At 53.7% G+C, this 24,441-nt stretch overlaps 1 protein-coding gene across 13 annotated transcripts in view; it reads left to right on the top strand.

Moving 5' to 3' along the window:
- Positions 1-19,970, top strand: part of CCDC88C (coiled-coil domain containing 88C) — a 129,047-nt gene extending 109,077 nt beyond the window's left edge. For 6 of the 13 annotated variants that reach the window (XM_084970006.1, XM_084970012.1, XM_084970005.1 and 3 more), the window contains 7 exons: positions 1,095-1,184; positions 2,858-3,096; positions 8,086-8,274; positions 12,297-12,365; positions 14,719-14,787; positions 15,714-15,991; positions 17,894-19,970. In XM_084970006.1, the coding sequence (XP_084826132.1) occupies positions 1,095-1,184; positions 2,858-3,096; positions 8,086-8,274; positions 12,297-12,365; positions 14,719-14,787; positions 15,714-15,991; positions 17,894-18,877 (1,918 nt within the window). In that variant the 3' untranslated portion in view covers positions 18,878-19,970. Of the gene's footprint in view, positions 1-1,094; positions 1,185-2,857; positions 3,097-5,755; positions 6,019-8,085; positions 10,798-10,843; positions 12,366-14,718; positions 14,788-15,713; positions 15,992-17,893 lie in introns of those variants that run through there. The other 7 variants (XM_084970011.1, XM_084970009.1, XM_084970015.1 and 4 more) reach the window with 3 other exon arrangements.
- Positions 19,971-24,441: the final 4,471 nt, after the last annotated feature.

The raw sequence follows: 24,441 nt of genomic DNA, 5'->3' as shown, positions 1-24,441 counted from the left end.
CCCAGCGGTTCTCAAAGCTGCCCCTTTTCATGTGCTTCCTTCACGGAAAACTCGGGAAGGTCCCCAGTTTGGGTGGAACCTTGCTTGGCAGTCTCTTGACAGCAAGAAACCCAGACCTCTGGCCTCGTGGCCTCACTTTCCAGGAAGGAAGCCAGGGCTCCGCGCTGTGTGGATGACGCAGGTGGTGAGAGGCTGGAGGGGGCGGGAGTTGGGGGCCCTATGGACAGTGTTGCATGCAGTCCACCGCCTGTGTGACTCCCTGAGATGAGACAGAGCCTCCCCTTCGTCTCAGGAAGGCCAGAATCTCCCTCTCCACACGCAGAGGTGCCGTCTGGCAGCCCAGGATTCAAGAGGTGTCTCTTTGGTCCTTCAAGAAACCATAAACTGGTTTCCAACCTTTAGAAATCCGGAGACTTTCGCTTTGCAATCTGAGCCTCTGGCTTCTCTGGAAAAATGAGTCGATTCTCCCCCACCCCCCACGGGGCAGCCGTCCACTGGGGTGGCTCAGTGGTGCCGCGGTGCCCCCCCGCCCCCGGTCTCTCCAGGTCCGCTTTACTCCTTATCTTTTCTAGCCCCTGCAAACCTTTGAGTTGGTTCCCACAGAGGTTTTTATCGGAAACCGAGCATTGCGATGGGCCCAGCTCAGAGGTCAGATTTTGCTGCGATGCCTTTTTCCGCCTCGGTGCTCATCTCCCTCCCTGAGGGCAGACCTCTCCCCGTCACCAGGGTGTTGTTGATATGTGCCCCTGGAAGCTGCCCTGAGTCTGATGGGGTGTCCAGCACCCTGAATGGCTTGGCCGGAAAGTCCTGGCATCCGCGCTTGAGGTTCCAGATGAATAGGGAGCTGCTTCCTTGAGTTCATTCTCCGCTAGAGCCTAGGTGCTTTAGCAGGTCTCCTTAGCACTTCCTGGTCCCGAGTCGGACGCTGCCGTTCACATATCCCCGACTGGGTGATCACAGTGTCACCCGCACCAGGATGTCCATGTCCCCCCAAAACGCCAGCCCCTGCCGGGCCAGGTCCCAGGCCATGCTGCTGAGTGAATTCCTGTATTTGACTTCAGACTGCCTTGACTGTCTTTTCCCTCTGTTTCCAGAGACAAGTTAAATGCCTTACGGAGACATAAGGAAAAACTGGAAGAAAAAATCATGGATCAGTACAAGTTCTATGATCCTGCTCCAAAGAAGTGAGTTGATTTAAGCGTCAGGGACTTCCCCACAGAACAGAAGAACCTCCCTTTGCCACACTCAGGGTGAACACTGCAGCCTTCTGGAACGGCGCCCAGCGTGCAGGCCCGTCTTCCCCGTGGCAGGTCTTTGGTGTGCACAACCCTCCCACACAGGAAGCCTGTGGAGTTCCTTTCAGCCCGGTCCTCGGTGCTCCAGCTTGTCCTGTGAGGGGTGGCCAATGCCACTGACCCTGAGGAGACCCAGGCTTAACTGAGCCACAAGCCCTTTAGGAGGGGAAGGAGGCAGTGCTTTGGGAGCCATTAAAGCGGGACGGAAGGGTTGCCTCATCAGCTTCTGTCTCAAGATTTACCAGGGGGTGGAAAAGCACGGTCCTCTTGGCAGCTTGGTGCCTGCTCTCTGAGTTTGCACAGACTCGGCCAAGAAAATGCCCAAAGCTTAGGGCCGAGCAGGACGGCGGTGAGGACAGAAGAGCAGATCACAGGTGTCTAGCCAAGGGGGCTGGGAGCAGAGAGGGTGCCGGGGGTCGGGCCTAGCCGTTCTGGAAGCTGCCCCTTTTCCAGTGATCCCTTCACGGGAAACTCGGCAAGGTCCCCAGTGTGGGTGGAACCTTGGCGGCTTCTTGACAGCGAGAAGCCTGGGCCTCTGACCTTAGAGGCCTCACTTTCTAGGAAGGAAGCCAGGGCTCCGCGCTGTGCGGATGATGCAGGGAAGGAAGCTTCGACAGGACACCAGGCCCGGCACCCGTGTCTTCAAACAGGGGAACCTCTTGGCCTTAGACAAACTCCTGTGGACTCACCGAACCCCAGGGTGGCTTCAGAGACACGTTCCCTTCTCCCGAGGGCAGTGGACGCAGGGCTGGCAGGATCCCCCGAGATTGCCGGCCTCTGCCCGGCAACACTTCCCCTGGGCCTGGGCACCAGGCCCGTCCCAGCCCAGCCTCGAAGTCCGAATCAGTGTGCATCCTTCAGGGCCTCTGTTGAAATCACAGGACCGTGATTTCAGAACCTCCGTCTCGGGCTTCTCTTTGGCAGATGGAGAAGTGGGGACCCAGATGAGGAGATAGAGTGTGACTTGTGTAAACCCAGTGCTGTTCAACGCAGGATTAGAACCCGGGTGTGGCTGTCTTTTTCATTAGAGCAGAAGCCTCCGCTTACTCGTGAAATGCACTGTTTTTAATTCCCACGGCCCACCCTGTCCCACCCTCTGCCGCCTCGCCAGACTCCTCGGTGCCAGGAGTGGTCAAGGAATTCCAGCTCATTTCACTTAGTGTGACCTTTAGCAGAGAACTTGGAGAAATGGGACACTGTTCCCGAAAAGGGCATTTGGGCAGAAAAATTGCCCGCCAGCTGATCACATGAGCAGAGCGGTGGTTCCTTTACTTCCCGGAGATAAGCAGGGTAGTGGGGTCCTGCAGGTCTGTTTTTCCAAGAGGCTGGTGTGGAGGGCTGCCCAGGTGCACACGCCTGCCAGCCCTGAGCCTGAGCCTGAGCGTCGCGTGCTGCCTCCCGAGCCCCAGGTGCCCTGGTCGTGGCGGTGGTGAAGAACCTGTCATTCCAAACCCCACGTTAATGGCCCACTTCCCAGGCTGGCGACGGAAACCCCAGCCCATGTTAGGGCACCCCGTGACCTGCGGGTGGGTTGTGTCCTACAAAAATCCACTTCTCCCTAGGAAAAACCACTGGATTGGAGCCAAAGCCTTAGTCAAACTCATCAAACCAAAGAAGGAGGGTTCCAGAGACCGAGTGAAGTCAACCACAGACAGCCCGCCCCCGCAGCTGGAGTCCCCGGACCCCACCTCGACACCCGCTTCTCAGCCTCTCAGATCTCAGCCCGAGAATCCCGAGTCCACCCCGTCGGGCTCCAGCTGTGCAGATGAGCATGATGCCCACAATGGGCCCCTGGGAAAAGGTAGGCGCGCCGGCCTGGCTGCAGGGGGTGCTCCTGGGCACCCGCTCATTGGGTGGTTAGAAGGAGGCGGCGTGAGATTGTGCGCACGGGAGTGTAGGAGCGTGAAGGGGGTGTGCTGTGTGCACACACGTCTGCCTCCTTAGGTGTGTTAATAACCCAGAAAATAATAAACCCACATCAGGTGAAAAGCATCACGAATCCTATAGACAGTGAGAGGGGCTCGAGCCGAAGCTGATAACCATGCAGTCGCTAGAGACGTGCCCGTTTTAGAGTTAGGCACATGGGAGAGCCCACGTGCATTGCAGAGGCAATGTGCCGTGTTTGTGTCTTCAGCAAGTCTGTGTGGGGCTCCGATCTTTTAATCTCTGGGAAGGGCGGTCAGGTTTTCTCTTCCAGCCTGACCTGGCCTTAAGTCCCACCAGCCAGGGCATCTGGTGTACCCTTCCATGAGGGCTGTCATTCGGAGGTTGCCAGAGGTTCTGAAATGGATTTCTAGTTGAATGTGCTTTATTTCGTCAAATACAAGCTGCACCATTCCTTTGTATACCACAGGCAGTCAGATGATGCAGCACTGTGTCACTTAGGGTTTGTATTATACTCTTGGTGCATAACTCTTCTAAAAGACTTAATTAGACAGATTCTAGTGTGCACACATAAAAGGAAAATGGGAGCACAACATTGGTTGGGGCGGTGACAGTTCCGTCACGGTTCCATCTGGCCCCGCTGGTGATGCTGTACCCTGGTTTCAGCGATGTTAAGATAGCAGGAGAAATGTGCATCTTAGAATCGATTAAATATAGCAGCTACGTTCAACATCATTGGATTTTATTTTTTTAATTTAAATAATCTTTAAATACTTTAAAATTTTACTTTTAAATACCATTTCATGGATTATTTATGCCAAACCTGCACCCTGAATAATTTAAATTTTTATGAAGGACACCAGAACTTTCTGAAGATCAGACCTATGTCTGAGACCCGTGCACTCTCGGCAGTAGGAGTTGACATTGCAGCACTAAGAGCCTGTGACCAGCCACCCTCTGAGTGTGACATGAGCACAAGGGTTTTGGGAGGCGACGTTCACCACTTCGAGTGCTGCTGTGTCACTTTTAAATGCACAGAAGAAAGCGTGCATTTGCACACATTGCTTGGGGACCGATGCTTCCACTCCCATTCTTTACAGGAGGACAGATTAGGTAAAGGGCTTTTGTGCAGGTAAACGATAATGAAGCTTAACATTTGTTTTCATCTAGAGGGATTCTGTGGCCTCAGGTTCTCATATATCCTTTTAAATATTTTTACATTTGCCACTTCGTAACTTGGCTTAGGAGTTCTCTGGCCACTCAGAGGATTAAGGATCCAGCATGTCACTGCTGTGGCTCAGGTCACTGCAGGGACGCAGGTTCCATCTCTGGCCCTGGGACTTCCATGTGCCACAGGTGCAGCCTCCCAAAAATGTGACTTAGTTAACTATAATCAGCCTAATTGAGTCAGGAAAACAATCAGAGGGGAAAAAATAGTTGCATCAGTCCGTGAAGGAACAAGTCAATGATAAATATTAATAACAACAGCCAGGCATTTCTTGGGGCTCGGCACCTTTTTAGCCAATTTACTTCATCTGCCTCATTTAGTCCTCGTGCCCCTGTGAGGTAGGCAGAATGAATTATCCCCATTTTAGAGCTGAGAAAGTGAGGCTCGACACAGTGAAACACATGCCAGTATAATATGTGGTAGAGCTGGGATTCAAACACGGGTCTTTCGACTCTGGAACCTGAGCTGTTCACCACACGTGCACCGCCTGCAGTTAAAGCTGCACAAACATGCTGCCTGAGCAGGGCCCCGGCAGAGCCGTGCACCCCAGCCTCCCATAAAGCTAGTCCGTTATCCTGCGGCATGAGCGTCGGCCACCAGGTGGGGCTGTGGAGGAAGAAATAGCGGAGATTCCGGGATCCAATTTAATTCTAAATCAGAAATTCGGTGAATCGGTTCTGTTTCTGTATGACACAGTCTAAAAGACCAGTCGTCCACTCTGATAAGACTATAATTTAGAGGATACGTAAGCTATCTAAAAGGACATAATAGTTCTTGGTGTGGAGGGGTTGGGGGTATGAAAAAGAGGTATTTTCGTTGGTGTTAAGCTCCTCCTACCAAAAGAGGTTATTTTCGGATGTACAAGAGAGACTCTCAGTGCAGCCGGCCAGGAAAGTATTGTTCCCAAGGTCTTTGAACAGGAACAAGAGCAGCATGTGTGCCGCATCGTCAGGGAGTCGGTCATTCAAATGGAGCAGTCAGATAAGCCAGGTCCCTAAATTAGTAAACATTCTTACTTCATAATTTAACACACTGAAATTGAAAAATAGTCTCAGTCATTGGCTCCTTGAGCTGTATGTAATTCTCTTCACGTGCTGAGTAAGTAAAGCTTGGGCAGCCAGATGCCTCTGAATTAATTAAATTGAGGCAGAGCATAAATGATTCACTGAGTCCTGGTTCCGGTCTTGCTGTGGCTCTAGTTTCCATCTTTCCTGGGCTGCACGGGATTCCAATTTCCTAAGTACATGGAACTAATCTAGGGTCGTGTGTGATTTTTATTCATTTCATTTATATGTGTGTTTTTTTTTTCTCCTTTCTCTCTTGGGTTATCCCGGGGGTAACGATTTAGCAGCTCAGCGCAAAAAGAGTCCCTTTTTGAGAAGCAAAAGCAAAGACAAAGACAAGTCTCCAGCGGCCCACCCGGCTCTCTCTAAACGCCTGCGGTTCTGGTCTTCCCCTGACATCCCATCCTCTCCTCTCGAGCCTCTCCCTTTTCCAGAAATGGGAGACTTCTAATCCTTTCCCTTTAGCATGTGTCTTCATCGTGTACCCTCCTCCATCTCTGAAACTCAAACGAGAAAGAAAAAAAAATCAAAAAACAAAAAAAACAAACAGTACCTAAAGGCCAGACGACCCTAGCGGACCCCTCCTCCTGACCCCATTCCAAGCCAGACTTAAAGTAGCCAGCGTGGATTCTGATTTCCAAAGAGAAGATGAGTTGTCACACCCTCTGGACCGTTTTCTCCAGCACAGCACAGTTGTAAGGGAGCCTCGGGACATCCGTGCACAGGTCCTTGGGCCAGGATGTCGGTGCTGAGTAAGTCCAGTGGCCGTGTGCTGCCCCCCCTCACACCTGCAGGCTTATGTCACGCCCGCGTGCAAAGCAGAACTGGTCAGTTGTCGCTATGCTTCCTAAAACGTACAGCCTCTGTCGAGGGAGGTTCGTTGCTGTTGTTGTTTTTGAAGACTTGTTTTTCAGCAGCTAAATTTAAAACCACTGCCCTTTCTCCTTCTCTCTGTCAGAGCTCCACATTGTTGGCTTTTGCCCATGAGGCCCTTTTCAGGGCCGTTCTGTGTTTTGAAGGATTTATTGCTCCATTCAAGCCCTTTGACTAATTGCATCAATATTGCCCAGGCAGAGTCCAGCCCAGAATGAAGTTTTAGATCTGGGCTGTGGTCCTCTGACATCTCGGATGCTGACGTGAAAGCAGCAGTGGACAAAAGACATCAGCACGCCAGTCGTGCCCAGAGCAGGGGAAAGGCTGGTCGATAGAGGCCTTTAGCTACTGCGGTTTTTTTCTGTCACCAGTCATTCGTGTACCATCTTCATGATTTTGGCTACATCCTGATAGCGCCTGTCTGATTGCTGACATGTTTCTCCTTGAATTGACTCACCATTTCCACTTTCACTTATTTGAAAAGGCAGGATCATTATTGCCTGTACTGTAAATGGAAAAGCAGTACCATAAAAAACAAGGTAACTCCAGAAAAGAATACCTAAGCATTAAGGGGTTGAAGTCAGCTGACAAGGCGCTGGCTTCACCTTGAGAGCCCTGGGCTGCCGTGGTCCTGGCCCCCTGAGGCCTGTCCTCCAAGCATGCTGTGGGAACCGTGCTGTCTCTCTGCTGTACGTTCTAACGGCTTGGTCATCTCCGCCTCCCCTCTGCTCCTCATGTTAACCTCACCTGCTGGATGTCTGTCCCGTTCATCCCACCAGACTTGAATCTTGCTTCTCATCAAGGTTACCTTTCAGAAATCCAAATTTTACCTGGATTTCAAGTCCTAAGGTTTGCGCGCTCAAAGCGTCCCAGTGAGTCCACACCTTGAGGGGGCAGGCGGGTCAGGTGTTCTCGGTCCTTGGAAGAGGGTGGAGAGGCGCCGAGGTCCTGACAGTGGACGTGGCGCTGGGTCTGCAGCCTCGAGATGCTGGGAGTGAGACATGGTGTGAAACGTCCTTGTCTCGATGCTGAGAGGAGCTCCACCTGCAGTAATTTTTGTCTTCTATTTAGAGAGCCCAGCCCCTTTCCTCCTATTAAGTAGAGACTTTTTGAAAAAATGTTTTTATATGGGCTTTTGTTTAACTTTGACAAGGGTTTGTCTTCGTGGTAGAAAATGTAGAGATTGCAGAAGAGCACAGGATGCGAGGTGAAAATCCTTGCAGTCGTCTCGCCATGTAGAGATTAAGGGCTTCTGACTGTTAAGGTAACAGTAAGTTTTGTCAGGTTGTCAGTGAGGCCAGTTGGCCAGACATGTCCTGGGCCTTCAGGACCTGGGCCTCAGGTCCGAGGGATCCTGAGCAGACATCCGCCAGGATCTTTTAAAAGCGAGGATTTGAGTTATATACGGGGATGATACATGGCAGGTGTGCCCTGTTGTTAGTATGGACTTTTACCAACATTTTGTGGCTCCTCTGGAGGGCTTCCTTTATCTTCTCCCGGCCTTTCAGGGCTCGCAGGATGGCCCATCACTGGAGCCAGGGCCGCCAGCCTCTCGCGGCCTCTGACGCAGGCCTGTCGCCAGGGCCCTCCTGTTTAAACCACAGCCCGGGAAGCGGGCGGCTCAGCTTTTGTCCCTGTGGTCTGTGTGCCCTGCTGCCCCTGCTTCTAGGCTTCTGCGTGGTAGCCCAGCCTGAGCATAGGATTCTGCAGCCCCGTTTCTCAATGTCCTTCTCTGCCCCAGGCCCTGGGGACCTAAAGCCAAAGCGAGGGTCCCCGCACAGAGGCAGCCTTGACCGCAAGGACGCCTCTGCCGACCCAGCCGTGAAGCTCTGGCCCGTGGAGCTGGGCCCCCGGCCCTGTTCGACCTCAGCCATCAACACAACCCCTTCCAGCTCCACCCCCATCTCCCGGCACCCAGGCCGCACCAAAGGTGAGTCGTGGGTCCTTCCAGAACCAAGAAGGCTGAGCATCTGGGGCTCAGGGTCCTTCCTAAAGACCGCAGGCTCTCGGGGGTTAGGCGGGGTCTCAGGCTGAGAAGTGGTTGAGCTGTGGGCAGACAAGCTCTGGTGTCACAGACACGGGTTCAGACCTCGGCCCTGCCAGTAGCCGGGTGGGTGACTCTGGGCAGACAACTTCACCACCTAGAGGCCTGACTCCAAGCCGCTAGTGGGAACGCCCCAGGCCCCACTCCCACACCACTGTTGGGGACTTGGCAGCATCAGGCAGCTCCAGAAGGGAGGTGAGCCAGAGTTTGCACTAAAGCAGACAGCCTTCCTCAGCCCAGCTTGGGAGAGAGGTCTGGAGGTTTAGTCTCTGGGGAGGACACAGGAGCGGGAGGGTCTCTGAACTGAAGGGTGGTTTCTAAGTGGAGGACAAGTGTCTCAAATGGAAAACAAGGGGGTTGGGGGGAAGGATTTACAAACCAAGTTCTCCCGGGTTGCCGGTAGCCGTGCACATCTCTTTAGATGTGAGATTAAGACATTCTTGGAGTCACCTGATTAGCTTAAGAAATTCCCAGCTCCGTCAGATCATGGCAGGCGAAGCCCGTGGATCCCGAGGAAAGTGTCCAGAAGCAGAAGCCAAAACCAGTGTGAGAGGCAGATGAGAGCATGGCGATAAAAGCTAGACGATGCCTGTCATTCATGTGGTCAGGAGATAAACAGAGCTGTTCTACCCGTGAGACAAGAACAGGTGCTACAAAAAGAGCCGATGGGGGTGGGGGGAGCACTTGGAAATGTAAAATATGCAAACAGGACAAGATAAAGCCCAAAGCTTTAATTTTTTATAATTAATTTTTGCATAATTTGAAATATGCCAACAGAACGGACATTCCCTTGATAATTCAGAGATACGAAACTATCCAAAACCTAAAAGTGATTGCCTCTAGGAGGTTAGAAATTGAAGACCAAGAAGTGGTTATTATTTGCCATAACACCACCGTCTTGGCTCTTGAAACCAGGGTAGGTACAACCTTGGGCTGACAAGCAAAGTGAAGACGGGCAGGGTCCCCTGCCTTTGTCCCACTGCTTACACATGGGAAACACTTCCCTGGGGAGAAGGTGAGTGGAGTGGGCGCAGGGCAGCTGGGCAGTTCTCCCCACTGCTGGCTGGATGCTGCCGGTGCCGTCACTTGTGCCGGCTGTCGGCGCAGCTGCGCCGTGTGCTGGCCGGGACAGGCGTGCTCTGAGCCGGGCATGGCAAGGGTGTCTGTTGTCCACAGTCCTCAGTCGCCCCTGGGTTCTGGGCTCTGGGGTGCAGCCAGGAACAGCTTCTCCTCTTCTGCAGTCCCCGAGGTCTCTGTGGGTCAAGGTCCAGCCCCCCAGGCTCACCCACAGGCTGTCTGAGCCCGGATCCCATCCTGAACCAGAGCCCAAGCCTCCTGGCCATTCAGATGCTTGCATGAGGGTTCATCCCACTGTAAGCCCAGCACTGCCCTCGACAGTTCCCCGGCAGCCCAGTCCGCATGGTCTGGGCATTTACTGCCTGCCCGCCGGTGTATAACCACCTTCAAAATGGAAACCCTGGCGTTCCTGTTATGCTCAGCGGTAGGTAATGAACCCGTCTTGTATCCATGAGGACTCGGGTTCGATCCCTGGCCTCGTTCACTGGGTTAAGGATCCAGCACTGCCTTGAGCTATAGATCGCAGACGCGGCTCGGATCCCATAGTACTGTGGCTGTGGTGTAGACCGGCAGCTACAGCTCTGATTGACCCCTAGCCTGGGAACTTCCATATGCCACAGATGTGGCTTGAAAAAGAAAAAGAAAAAAAAAAGAAAGAAAAGGAAGTCTCTCTTAGAGTTGGCATTTCTTGAAGTAAATCTAAATCCTTTTAGAGCAGAATTTATAAGATCCGGGCACTACCCGAGATGTCAGTACTTCTAGACCCTGTCAGTAAAGAAAGGACACAGAGATACGATGAGCTCATGTCAGTATTTCCAATTCAGATTTAACATTTCAGGGATTTTTTTCTTTGATTTCACACTCATTCTACTTTTCTTACACAGAGGCCTTGTCTTCTGAAACATTTACTTATTTTTCCAAAGATAACGCCATAACAGTTAAAAAAATTATAATACCAATACTGCCACTAACAATACAATCACTGTATGATGTTTGCTTTCTTTGTAGTTATGAGATTATATCTCACTAAGGATGCACAGAAGTTTACATTCAGAGTTTACTGGAATTTTTTTTTTTCTTGTGTGATTATGTTAGCAATTTGATAGACCGTAAGGTTTATTTGGTTTTGTTTTTCAGTTTTAGAGTTTTTCTTTTTAAATTAATCCTGTGCTTTTTAATACATAAAATATTTACATGATGTAAAAGCTAAGTTGGAGTTCCCATTGTGGCTCAGCAGGTTAAGAGCCCAGCTAGTATCCATGAGGATGTGGGTTTGATCCCTGGCCCTACCCAGTGGTTAAGGATCCAGCATTGCTGTGAGCTGTGGTGTAGGTCACAGACATGGCTCAGATCCCGCATTGCTGTGGCTGTGGTGTAGCCCGGCAGCTATGTCTCTGATTCAACCCATAGCCTGGGAACCCATGTGCCGCAGGTGTAGCCGCAAAAAGAAATTAAAAAAAAAAAAAGCTAAATTATGTAAAAGGGCATACTTAGATTTTCTAAGTCTCACATCTCTCCCTTTCCCCCCCACTCCAAAATCACCCTGTGGATAAACCCCCCTCCCTTTTTTTTTTTAGTTGTTTGTTTGTTTGTTTTGTTTTGTTTTTGAGCAAGGCCAGGGATGGAACCTGTGTCCTCGTGGATGCTAGTCAGATTCGTTTTTGCTGAGCCACGATGGGAACTCCTTTTTCTTAGTTTCTTACATATACCTTCAGTGCTTCTTTTTGTAAAAAAAAAAAAATTATACGCACCTTGATTTTTTTTTTTATTTAGCCATGTATCATGGAGACCTTTCTCATTTATTTCTGTGGGCCCATAGTAATTAAAATGGTATTAGAGTCAACCAGCCAGTCCTCAGACTTGATTCCTTGATGTCGGTTTACCAGGTCAAAGGACCCATACAAATATACTTTTCCTAAATAAGATTTCATCTTTTTTTTTAAGTTTTCCAGAAAAGTCGGATGATTAGCCAGGTTTAACCACCAGTCATCTACCTATCAGTAGCCACACTTGCATTGTTGCAGTCAAAGCAGCAGGTTTTAATTAACCCTCTGCTTGGGGTGAGGCGCTTGGGGGGACACACAGCTCGTCCTCTCCTGCCTGCACTGAGCCAAGGAGCCTTGCCCTCATCTCCTCACGGAGACAGTTAACCTGCAGAGGAAGCAGTTGGATCTGCCTAAGTTTGGGCATATCTCACCACCAGCATTTTTCCAATAGGAATTGGGGGCGGGGAGCGGAGACCCTGTCGTCATTTTGGAGGGGACCTGGGGTCCGCTGTCAGAGAGAAGCTGGCAGGTGTGGGGCACAGGCATTTGAGTCCTCAGGGAAAGGGCAGTTGACAGTGGCCTGTAGATTCCCGGCCTGTTTCTGTTTAGGAGCCGCTGGTGCCCAGGGAGTCAGCCTCATGCTCAGGTGCCGGTTCTTTCCTCCTGCCACCTGGAGATGGTGTGGCCCTCACACCAGAATCACTGGCACGGCCTGACCTGGGAGGTTGGCAGGGGCTCCCAGGGCCCTGAACACTCAGCTCCTCTTGCTGTGTTGTCCTGAGGTCCGATCGCTGCTTTGGTCTTCCCGTCCCGGTCACCGCCCCGGCCGAAATGGGGTTTAAAGTCAAAGCAAACTAGGAGCCGGGAGTGCGAGAGCTGTGCCAGCAGAAGAAACAGGGGCGGGGGTGGAAGAGGCTCGGTCCACACTCCACTCCCTCGCTTCCCGGAGCTGGATGCTGCCGTGACTCGGGCCAGGCCAGGTTCAGAGGTGGCCGCCTGGCAGCGGGCCCCAGTTTCCCTGTAGCTGTTCCAGAACCCGACTCATCAGCCTTCTCTTCGCCACAGGCTATAATTCCGACGACAGCCTCTGCGAGCCGTCCCTGGAGCTCGAGTTCGCTCACCATAGGCAGTACGGTGAGTGGTCAGCGCGACGGACCTGGACTCTCGACTTGCTCCCAGTTTCCTTCCTGCCAGGCCCTGGGTGGATAGTCCAGCACACAAAACAAGTGAAAGTGGAGTTGATGTGCCGAGTGGGAATGGGGCCCACAGTTCCTCCAAGCTCCTTCCTTGCCCTCCCCAGCAACCTGTGCATGTGACTTCTGCTTACATACCTCCAGTGACGGGGAAGTCACTTCTTATCAAACATCCCACTACTAGAGGCTTTATCGCCCCTTGTTTTAAAGCACCCTCCTGTATATGCCAGGAAGTTCTGGTGACCCCACAGGGAGCATTGATTATGGAAAGATCTCTGACTGTCTTCACTTGGATTTTAGTTGCCCAGGGGAGCTCCGAGCTGTATTTCGTCTTAGAAACTGTTAGAAGCACTTGCCGTTTGATTTAGGCATATTGTGCATTTCTGCCAACGGGAAACTGGGAATTATACCAACCTTCTCAAAAATTAAAAGTGGCTTTGTGTTGTTTTAAGTTTTTGCAAGACAAAAACCCTAAAGGGGTAGGAAGATAATTAAAAAAAGAAAAACTCAGAAAGTTTACATTGGCTTCAGTTTCCTTCCCAAGTGCTCCGTGTAGGAGCTGGCATCATCTCCTCCCCTATCTGTTGTCTAAAAAGATTTAGGATGCAAACACAGAGATTTCCAACCTAGATGCATTAAAGACCCACTCTGCAATGAAATGGTTTGACACAAGGGAGCCCTTTTGGCTTGATGTTGAATGATAGACAACCCAGCAGGAGGGATCTCCTGCCTGCAGCCTTTGCTAAACCTGAGCAGCCGGCTTTCTGCTTGTCAGCTGACCAGAAGGGTTTTCTTCTTAAGTATTTTGATGCCTTGAGCTTCTCTTAGCTAGGAAAAAGAAGGGAAAGATTTTTTTCTTTTCATCCTTTTAGGGCCGCATCCATGGCATCTGGGGGTTCTCAGGCTAGAGGTCCAGTCAGACCCACAGCTGGTGGCCTGCAACAGCCACAGCAACGTGGGATCCAAGCCTCATCTGCAACCTACACACTACAGCTCACAGGGACACGGGATCCTTAACCCATTGAGCGAGGCCAAGGATCGAACCCGCATCCTCAAGGACACTAGTCAGGTTCATAACCCACTGAGCCACAGTGGGAACTCCAGGAAAGGAGTTTTTGATGCATTACTTAGATAAACAAAAGTGCCTTGGGGGCCCGTTGATTTGTATGTATCATGATTTTCTTTTAGTGAAATTTCCTTTTTAAAGAGAGATGTGCACTTTTTAAAAATTTCAACTATTCCCTTCTCAGAAGACTTATTCTGCTTTTTTACCATACACGAAAACCATGTGCTTTTTGGCTCGTCCCCAACCCCGTTAGCTAACAAGCGTTTTCCAGATGCCTGCTATTTGCAGAGAACACGCCCAGCACTTGGGAACCGAGTGCCCTAAAGACCCAGTCAAACAAGAGCAAGCTTGCTTTGGGTGGGGGGGGGGGTGGTCGGCAGTGCGTCCCCTGTTCCCAGTGCAGTCAGCCCAACACCAGCTGTGTGCTAGGAGGATGCAGAGATGACAGGGACACAGTCCCTGTCCCCCAGGGGCTGCTGGTCCAGCAGGACAAACACTGATATGGGGCTGCTGAGGCCCATGCTGCTGGGCTGGAGGAGGAGACAGGGAGAGGTGGGCCTGGAAGGCACCACCTGCCCTTCGCATGGGGCGGGGGTCACCCTTCCTGTGCCTGATGCTCACCCTCTGAGCCAAGAGCTGCTGCAGACACGCTCCCTGGGTGCACACGGCAGCCAGGAGGGCTAGTTCCCTCCAGTGCTTCTTCGCCTAAAGGTCAGTTTTTCCCTTTGAGGCAGATGTGAGTTTAAGACGCATGAGCGGGAGGACAGCAAACAGCCAGGGAAAGCCAGCGCGCCCTCTCCTCCTGAGGGTCCAGCTCCCACTCCCAGGACCAGGGAACCCAAGCCTCCCTGCACCCAGGCACTTGCTCCCTGCACACACGTGCACATACTGCCGCTTCCTGGCTCCGCCCTGACCAAGCCACACTGTTGTGGTCTAGGCAGGGGGTTTTCACGAATGTTCCAGAAGCTCTGCGCAGTGACGGGTTGGACACCTCTACCCTTGGCTTAGCCAGAGCAGCCCCTTTCTTTTTTGGTCGACCTTTTGAGTTCTGCATGAGATTTCCATCATGAACAAACTTGTTTTAAGCTACAGCCTTAGATCTAATTTTAAAAAAATACTGCAGGCCGCCCTTCCTGGGGGCACCTGGCTTAACTTCAGCACAGTTATTTTGTTCCATGATTTTTCTCAGTCGTTGCCCTTTAGGTTAAATGTTGATGTTTCTTTTCAGCGTCCAGGCCAGGGAGCTTGGAGAGCAGTAGAAATGCATCCAGCGACAGCTCACCTCTTAACCTGAAAGGTAAGCTGACCTTTCCTTCCGGGCACTTTTCAGTGTAAGTGGATCTTTGGCTCTGAGCTTGTATTTGTAATTTTAGAAAGACAATTACTGGAGTTCCCTGGTGGCTCAGAGGGTCAAGGGCTAAGTGTTTTCACTGCTGTGTCTCTGGTTACAGCTGTGGCGTGGGTTCCATCCCTGGCCCGGCAGTTTCCCCATACTGCAGCCGTGGCCAAAAAAAAAAAAAAACCCAAAATATAGTTATCAGGATCGTGCACGCATTCTTCATTGGTGTTCCTAGGCCACATCACACAATTTCAATGAGTGCAGGCCGAGAGTTCACATGGATTGGGATTCAAATCCCTTCACCCCCACGGCAGGCCCTGGGCACCCGGGCGAGTCACCCATCCTCTGAATCCAAGTTACTTCATCCTTAGAATGGGGACCGAAAAGTAGTTTCGTTCCCCTGTGGTCAGGAACAGAGCGGATAGATGGCTTTGCTTCTTTTATGTTCTCTTAAATTCATTTTATGGTACAGAATACAGTCTGTCTTAATGAATAAATCTGGAAAGAACTTTGCCGTCCCGAGGCCATAAAACTTGTGTACTTCTTAGCGTCCACATGACCAGCCTCTAAAGGCCACCTGGCTTGTAGCAGGTGCTGAACCAGCAACCCCCGCGCGTGTGAATGGACAGGCTCATGAGCGCGGTGCCTTACAGCTGTTACTGATTTAAACTTAAGCAAAGCTTTCCGCCCTTATCTCAAGTTATTTTGTTCTGAATGCTAAGCACTGGAGGGTGGGTCCTGAACCTCCAAAATCCCAGCCTGGGAGAAGAGCGTCCTGGGTGCTCGGGTGGGGTCCTTTGTGTGTTAAGTGAGCCCACCAGAGGTGGGAGGCGGGGAGAGAAGGCTTAACACGTGTTTCTCTGTGTCGCCCGTCCTGACCCCAGGTTCCTCCGACCAGCTCCACCGCAGGTCCGAGAGCTTCAGCAGTGAAGACCTGATCCCCAGCAGGGACACGGTCCCTGCCAGCACCCCAGGGCGCCCCGCCCTTGGCCGCCATGAGTACCCCCCACCCCGGAACGGGCCTCTCCCCCAGGAGGGTGTCCAGAAGAGGGGTGCCGCCCTGCCCCATGGCGGGGTGCGGCCCTGCTCCGCCTCCCCAAGTAGCGAGATGGTCACCCTGGAGGAGTTCCTGGAGGAGAGCAACCGGGGCTCCCCATCCCCCGTGAGTGGCCCGTAGCAGCAAAGTCACTGGAAGGGATGGGGCAGGGGTGGTGCGGCCTCGGGGCTGGGCTGCTTGGACGGGGAGGGATACCCGGTGGCTGGCACATCCCCAGGCCTCCTAGGCATTTTCCCCACCTGTGAAGCCAGCGGGCAGAACTTGGTGCCGGTGCGGAGGGCGGGGATGGGGTGCACCCGCTGCTGGCCAGGACGCCACTTGCAGGGTTAGGATCTCACGCTGGGTTTTGTATCAGAGCTCTGAGTACCCACTGCCCCTGAGCTGTCACTAGCAGAAGGCAGCGAGTTTTTTCTATAAAGGGCCAGCTAATAAATATTTTAGGCTTCCAGACCAGGCGGTTTCTCTTGCAACTCCTCAGCTCTGCCACTTCAGCGGGAAAGCAGCCACAGACTGAGAACGGCTGAGAGCCGCCCCCCAGCCCCTCCTATTTGCTCAAGGCGCCCAGCCTCACTATCCCCACATCCCCGACACCCCCACCCTCTCCCGAGCAGGCCTCCCCTCCCTGAGTGCTGTGGTGCTAAGGGGCGGTGGGGAGGGGGACAGTGAGGTGGGCTCCCTGAGTGCCCTCCTGCTGCAGGTAGGTGTCAAAGAAGTTCGAAGTGTGCAGAAAAGAGCCAGGGTGCAGAAAACAGCCCCCCCCCCGTGTCAGCCCTAGGTTCTAGGTGTGTGACCTCCATGACTTCAATTTTCTTACCGATTAAAGGTTATTTTAATACACCCTTAAATAACTTTTCGAGGTTGCTTTCAGAATTAAATGAGTTTTCTGCCACCACGCCCCTGGTTCCTAGCACAGTGGCATGAGGGGAGCTCTCAGTAAATGGTTCCTGTCCATCTCGATATTGATGGCACAGGACCTTACTGTCCACACACCCAAGAGTGTGGTTTCAAGCTAGTGTGAAACAGCAGGTTGCACCTCTGTCAAGTTGAGCATCCAGATGTTTTCTGGGACTAGGAGTTGTTGGCAGGTGGTTCCTGAGCTGCTGACTCATCCTGCAGCCTGACACCCCCTGACAGGTCGAGGCAGGCTGGGGTCTGATTACAGCAGCTCTCAGCCCCTGACTTTCATCTCCAGCGTGAACTTGCTTCGCTTCCCCTTGTTGCATCATCAGCCTCTGGAGAAACCTCCGATTGACTCCAGGCTGGGAGGTGCTGGCAGGAGGCTGGAGTTACCAGAGCAGGTTCCTAGAGCTTGGTCCCCAGGGGGTCAGCGGTGGACACCAGTTTCCCGGGGTCGGGGGTGGCAGCCGGGTGGTGGGAGGCAGCCGCTGGAGCGGGTACAGTCTAGAGGGCTGGGCCGCCTTCCTGTTCTCCTGGACGGTCGGCCTCTCTGGTTCCCACCGCCCCCGCCTGCCCCTGTGCCTGCCTCTCTGCTTTCTTTCATCAGGAGAAAGGTCTGAGGGCCAGTGAGGTCCTGAGTGTGGTTGGTTCCTCTTGCTCTCTCTGGCCCGCAGTAAAGCCTTTGCAGTGTGTCTGAGCGAGGAGGGCCGTCCCCAAGGTCCAGTCCTGCCAGTCCGCACGTTGCCACCTGCTCTGCTTGGTGGAAAGATGGGAAACAGAGGGCAGCAGTTGGCCTGACTGCTTTATAACGTGGAAGGGACTTGGGCAGAGTCATTTTCTCTCTAGAGCCGCTTTCTTGCTTGTCGAATCGGGGGAGGCGGGGGGACTACTGAGTGGCGGCTGGGGCCTCTCCCTGATCATCTGTGAACGGCCCCGCTCCCCTCCTCCCCATCCTGACCGGGGCATTGTGTGCAGCAGGGATGTTAGGCCTTCAAGTGGCCAGGCGGGGAGCTTCGGTCCTGGCCCTGCAGGCTGCATAGGGTCACCCTGGGTGGGAGGGGGCTCTCCAGACCCCCGGCTCCCACTCAGGCCTTCCTCTCTCCTCTCTAGGATGCTCCCGGTTGCCGGGATGACCTGCTGAGCGACTACTTCAGAAAGGCCGGTGAGCTCCCGGGCATCGGCGGCCAGCCAGGCCCACCTGCCAGGAAAGAAGGGGCCAGAATGCCCACCAGCCTTGTGGCCCCCACCGTTAAGGTGGCCGTCACTACCTCTGAGGGGAAGCTGCTGAAGCCCGGGCAGTACGTGAAGCCAAACTTCAGACCTGCTGAGGCCGAGGCCCCGCCCAGTGCCCCCCAGAGGCCAGCGCAGCCCCCCCAGAGCCTGTCCCTGGGCAGGCCCCGGCAGGCCACCATGCCCCCCGCTGCCCACGCCCCTGCCGGCCGGAGCGCATCCCTGAGCCGGGCCTTCAGCCTGGCCTCAGCCGACCTCCTCCGGGCCAGCGGGCCGGAGGCCTGCAAACAGGAGCCCGGGGGCCCCGACTCCTCAGGGGGCAGAGAGACAGGTGGCCACGGCTTGCAGAGCCCCGGCTCCCACAGCCTGGCCCGGGAGCGGACCCCACTTGTGGGAAAGGCTGGTGGCTCCTGCCAGGGCCCCGGCCCCCGGAGCCGGCCACTGGACGTGAGGCGCTTCTCCCTGGCCCCCCCGAAGGAGGAGAGGCTGGCTCCCCTGCAGCAGTCGGCCACGGCCCCAGCCCTTGCGGCTGGAAGCGGCAGCAGCAGCTCCCAGCTCCAGCACTTCCCACCTGCTGCGGCCCTGGCCGCCAGGACTAAGCCCCCAGCACCTTCCCACCTGGGGGAGGCAGCCGCCATCATCCCTGTCCGGACGGGGCTCAGCCCCTCGGAGGGGGACGGGGCCCCAGGGCAGGGCCCCAGCGAGGGCCTCCCCGCCAAGGGCTCAAGCAGGCCTCCCGACCTGGCCCCCCACGGCAGCCGGGCCCCCGAGGACTACAGTCGTGGGAGCAGCACCAAGAGCACGCCAGCGTCCCCTGAGCCCGGGGACCAGAATACGGTGTGGTACGAGTACGGCTGTGTGTGACTTGGTCCCGGACCCGAGGCTCCTGAACCGAAAAACTACTGACGCACCTTCCCCCCTGCGCCTGTGGTGCCAGGAAAGGGTTTTAGGAGGAAAGGGTTCCCGTGCATTTCTTCTGTGTTGTTATTACTTCACTGTGCCAAGCCCTGGGAGGACTGCACCCCCCACTGGGTACCTGTCTCTGCATCTCTAGCCTCCGGCAGCTGGCATCTTCTGAACAAATCCACTTTGGCATGGGGACACTCAGAACTGACCCCAAAGCAGACACTATATGAGTGCACCCCTGTAGAACACTCATTTGCAACTTGCTGACCTCCATTGAAACACGCGTGAATGTGGGCATGGGCAACCACACACACACACACACTCTCACACTCACACAGGGCTGAGTCCCAGTGGGTCTGAAAACTACTCCCTTCCCAAAAGCCATTTGATCCTAGCAGCCCAGCCTGGCCAAACGACAAAGGTCTCGAGGGCCTTGGGCGGACCCCAGAGGCAGGCTCCCTGTTGAGAGCCGGGAGCGCTGCCGCGCCACTGCTGGGGTCCCGAGCACTTCCCTACACCCCAGAGCCAAGGTGGCCTCCAGGCAGGGGTCTCTGCCTAGGGCGTTTGCCTCCCCAACCCCGCAGCTGCCCCTCCTGGGCTCTGCACGGAGGGCTCCCGACGCCAGTCGGACCCCTGCCTTCAGTGGCTCCCTTGTTTGGAAACACTGGATCTGCTGGGCCGGGGGGAGGGGCAGAGAGGAGCCCCCGGCGCAGCGAGTATACATAGTGTACAGAGGGGAGGCGTGTGCGGGGCGAGGTGCACGCTCCGTTTGTGACGTGGCTGCAGCGCCCCCACCTCCCTGTCTCAGGCGAGATGTTGATTTATTATTTCTGAGTAACTGCTCATGGTAGAAACCAAATTTCTTTTAATATATTACATATGTATGTACACACTCATGTGAAATATATGTACTTCGAGGGGGTCTATTTATGTTCCATTGGGAGTTATTCTTCTCCAGAATCTCACCTGCTGCTTTGTGTATTTGGTCAGATTCCTGGCACGTTTCGTTTCCTGTGGTTTAGTAAAGGTGCTTCTCCTGGGATGTACTAAACCTGGTGACTTTGTTTGTGGCTTTTTTAAGGGGCTTTTTTCGGGGGTGGGGAGGTTTCCTTTTGATTTAATACACTGAGGAAGAAGTGGAAATGTTAGGATCCCTTTTAGGATTTAGCCACTCCTTCTGGAACTCAAGGATGGGATTCTAGGATTGTAATAAAAGGACAGGAAGAGTACTGGGTCCTAGTGTTCCATGCACACGTTAAGGCAGCACTGATGAGGCTGTGGGGCTCGGGGGTCCCTGCCTCAGCACCCACCCCGGGGGTCCACAGCTCTTGGCCGCGAGGTCTGAAGATGTGCGGGGCGAGCTTTTCTTTTTACAACAGCTTTTTTCTAGACTTGGATTTATTTTAACTTCGTGTGACTTGAATCCCATTTTGATCTGGGATTCATGTCACGGTTGGACCTCTGCCTACCGGGGTCCTCTGATTTTCCCAAGGCCCCTCAGCTGGGAAGTGCCAGAGCTGGGATAGAAACCCCAGGGGCCTCAGATCAGAGGCTTGACTTGGATGAATGGGGTGGGTGAGGGGTCAGAGGCAGAGAAATAGCTGCGCATCACAAACTCTTTCCTCAAATGGTTTTCTGTCCAGTCGCTGCCTCAATGTCTCCTTTCCAGCTGCCCCAAACTTTGAAGAGTCTCCTCGCCCGTTCTTTTCCACGTCTCTGGGAGCCATCGTGCCTGACCACTCAGCCTCTTAACCTCGGCCACCTTGCAGCCTTCGCCCCGTGTGCTCTTCGCAGATTTGATGCCTGGCCAGTCACCCCTTGGCTCTCACCATCCCCTCCTTGGGACAGCTCTTCAGTGCTCAGACTGGCCAGTGCCCCCCGCCCCCATTCACTCCTTCCCTCCAGGGACATTCATTGAAAGCTTCCCGGGTGACAAACCCTGCGTTCTGCCTTTAACTCTCCTTGCACCCCTTCAGGGCTGGCCACTCCCGGCTTCCCCAGTGCTGACTGCCCCTCCCCTCTCCCCCACCGTCACCCCCACCCCCAGGACTGCAGGCTCACATAGAGGCCAGAAGTCTGATGTGGGCCTGACGCCACCTCTCTACACATCCTGCGTTTTACAAGTCACATCCTGGACTGTCTGGAATCTGGGCCCCCTCATCTTAGCCAGCAGTTCTCATCCTGTGTCACATACACACACACCCCCAGCTCTGGGTTTTGGCCAACTGGTCTGCCTGCCTCAGACAGCTCAGCCCTCTTGGCACCTCAGGGTACTCACCCCAGGTGACACGCCTGCCACGCCCATTCTTCTGCGGGCTTGGTCCTGTGGCTCACCTCAAGGCATACCCAGCCATCTTATCACTCCCTCCTCTGGCCCCAGACAAGCTCACACACATCCACACAACTGTCATTATAATCAGTTCCCAGAAGCTCCCAGTATCCCCAGTTCCCGCCTCCCCCTGGAACCTCCAGGTCTGCGCTTCCAGCGTGGCTGTCCCAGAGACGTCGCCACCTCAAGATGCTCAACACGTGGTTCCCCGCCCCGGCCCCTCTCATCTCGTCTGGCCCTGTACATCCAGTGTTTGACATCCCGTTTGACGTCCCTCGCCCTCCTCCCAGGTCCTCTCCATCACCACAGGGCACAGTCCGGACACCTCGCTCGCATCCACAGCCAACCCCAGGCTATGGTCCTCCTGGGCAGGGCCCCAGGCTCCTGTTGCTGAGGGGGGCATCTCAGATCACGTCCCTCCCGAGCTCCCCGCCCCATCCCTGCCCTGGTCTGGGAGACACGTGACCCGGTGGTCTGGGAAATACCCAAGTGGCCACTGGATATTCATGCGCACGGCCCAAGGGAGGTGCACTTGGAGAGATACGGTACCACCTGTGGAACAAGAGGGACTCGCCCGGCTGAGAACAGGAGAGTGAGAAAATTAGCATAAGAAAAGCTTGAGATGCGCCAGCCAATAAGCATCCAGCCAAAATGTTTATCAACCAACCAGGGGGAGCGGATAGGCATGAAGGGTAGATATAAAGGGTGTGTGGCATAAACTAAAAATAAAAATATATATACTTTTTATTATAAAATCTATACAACCTATTGATTCTCTTAGAATGTTCCCATTGATTTTTGCCAAACTTGTGTATTTATAGCCAACCTATGCTTGCCGTTGATGAATGAGTGTAGTTCCAATATGAATGGTGGTTGGTGTTTTCTTCTATGGTAGCAAGTTAGACGAACTTGAGACATGCCAAAGGTGTATGTCAGAACTTCGCTCATCTGTTCATCTGCTGACGACATGAGTGACTTCTCAGTCAGGTAGGTAGTAGTTTCCAAATGCTGGGCAAATTTCCTTTTTTTTTTTTTTTGCTTTTTAGGACTGCACCTGAGGCATATGGAAGTTCCCAGGCTAGTAGCTGAATCAGAGCTACAGCTGCCAGCCTACACCACCGCCACAGCAATGCAGAATCCCAGCTGCATTGCACCCTACACACAGTTCACAGCAATGCTGGATCCTTAACCCACTGAGTGAGGCCAGGGATCAAACCTGCATCCTCATGGATGCTAGTCAGACTCATTTCTGCTGGGCCACCACGGGAACTCCTCCCCAATTTGTTTACGCTGTTCACATTGTAATGGTTTACAGATAGCACACTTTTTAAAAAATAGAAAATTCACATACTGTAATATTCACAAAGACACAGTTGGGTTTTTTGTTTTGTTTTGTTTTTTGCTTTTTTAGGACTGTACCTGTGGCTTATGGAAGTTCCCAGGCTAGGGGTCCAAGCGGAGCTGCAGCTGCTGGCCACAGCTGCAGCAACTCAGGACCCAAGCCACATCTGCCACCTACACCACAGCTCACGGCAACACCGGATCCTAAAACCACTGAGTGAAACCAGGGGTGGAAACTGCATCCTCCTGGATACTTAGCGGTTGAGTTCGTTTCCGATGCGCCGCAATGGGTCCTCCACCAAGGCACACTTTTAAGTTTAATCTGCACTATTCATATTTTCCACATCACTTTCGAAAGTTTAGAGACTCTAGAAACTACAGAAAACCTAAATCAACCTCTATCAGCACCATTTGCCAATTTCTGTGGCGTAAATGCTCTCACCATGGCTGATTTCAAGCTGCTGCCAGGATATCACTAACCACAGACGTGAAGAGATGTGCAGTGTATCCTGTCATACAATGTCACCTCCATATAGATGGAGCAGGTGGAAAGTACCTCAAGAGCACAGGTAACAGTAAATAGGAAGTGACACATTTTGAGTCTATATTACCATTGTTTTTAGTAAAAGTCATTTAATCATAAGTTTATGTAAGTTCATTTTTAATGATGGCTGTTTTTGTTTGCTGGTTTGGTTTGGTTTGTCTTTTGTCTTTTTAGGGCCGCACCCGTGGCATATGGAGGTTCCCAGGCTAGGGATCTAATCGGAGCTGTCGCCGCCGCCGCCGCCGCTGGCCTACACCACAGCTACAGCAACGCCAGATCCAAGCCGCATCTTCGACCTGCACCACAGCTCACGGCAACGCCGGACCCTTAACCCACTGAGCGAGGCCAGGGATCAAACCTGGCAACCTCATGGTTCCTAGTCAGATTCATTTCCACTGTGCCACGACGGGAACTCCAATGATGGCTGTGTTTAACAACTGGCTTGCAAAACGCTAGAAACTTACCAATCTCACAAGCCAGTACAGGCTGGTGCCAGAGTGCCACTGGGAGCACCCCACATTTTAGGGATGGCTTGAAAAGGAAGAGACAGAACAACTGAGAAGGGGCCAAGAAGGAGGAACGTCAAAGACGGGTCACGGTAGCTGGCCACCTTAGCGGATGTTGTTGTGCAGACCGTGTTCTTCCACAAAGAGCGCAGGGAGGCCACTTGGGCGGAGGCTGGAGGCTGGAATTTCTGCCCCAGGCTTCTCTCTGCTTCATTCTCCCTCCTTGCCCTTCTCCAGGGGGTAGAGCAGAAATAAGTGGGCCTGGGGAAAGCCCATCACCTCTCCATCTGTAATGTGGGCAGAGTGGACACCATGAAGTCAGGCAGGAGGAGCCTGGGGGTGGGTCCTGGCCGGCCTGGGACACCCCTGGGAAGGGATGGGGGTCATGGCAGGCAGGGTTCTGAAATATCTTCCCTTTACCAAGCTCTGGATGTTGGGCCCAGCCCCTGAGGTCAAGTTCATGGAGTCACATGGCACACCGTCGGAGAGTTGGCAGAGGCAAGCCGGCCACCTGCTTCCTGCTTCCCACTTCCCCTCTCAGCCAGACACCCCAAATAAGCAGGTGGAGAAGAAGCCTCCAGGCCCCTCCGTGTCCCCACGGGAGAGCCATGGCCTTAATGAGCCCTTCTGGAAGCCGCACCCTGCCCAGGCCCCTGGGGCTGCTTCGCTCCAGTCCGCCGGGAGCCTCCGCCCCCTCCCCCGCCTCCAGGTGGCGGCGCGGCGAGCCGGCGAGGCGGCGACCGGGACCCGGGGCACCCGCCCCCCGCACCACGCCCCCGCCCGGTCCCCGCCGCCGCCCCGC

Source organism: Sus scrofa, chromosome 7, assembly GCF_054392235.1.
Source record: "Sus scrofa isolate SSC_HxYL_T2T_F1_AM1 chromosome 7, Sscrofa_HxYL_maternal_Yorkshire_Landrace_v2.0, whole genome shotgun sequence".
NCBI classification, from domain to species: Eukaryota; Metazoa; Chordata; class Mammalia; order Artiodactyla; family Suidae; genus Sus; species Sus scrofa.
The sequence above is the reverse complement of the archived record's forward strand: the minus strand, read 5'-3'. Positions and strand labels throughout refer to the sequence as shown.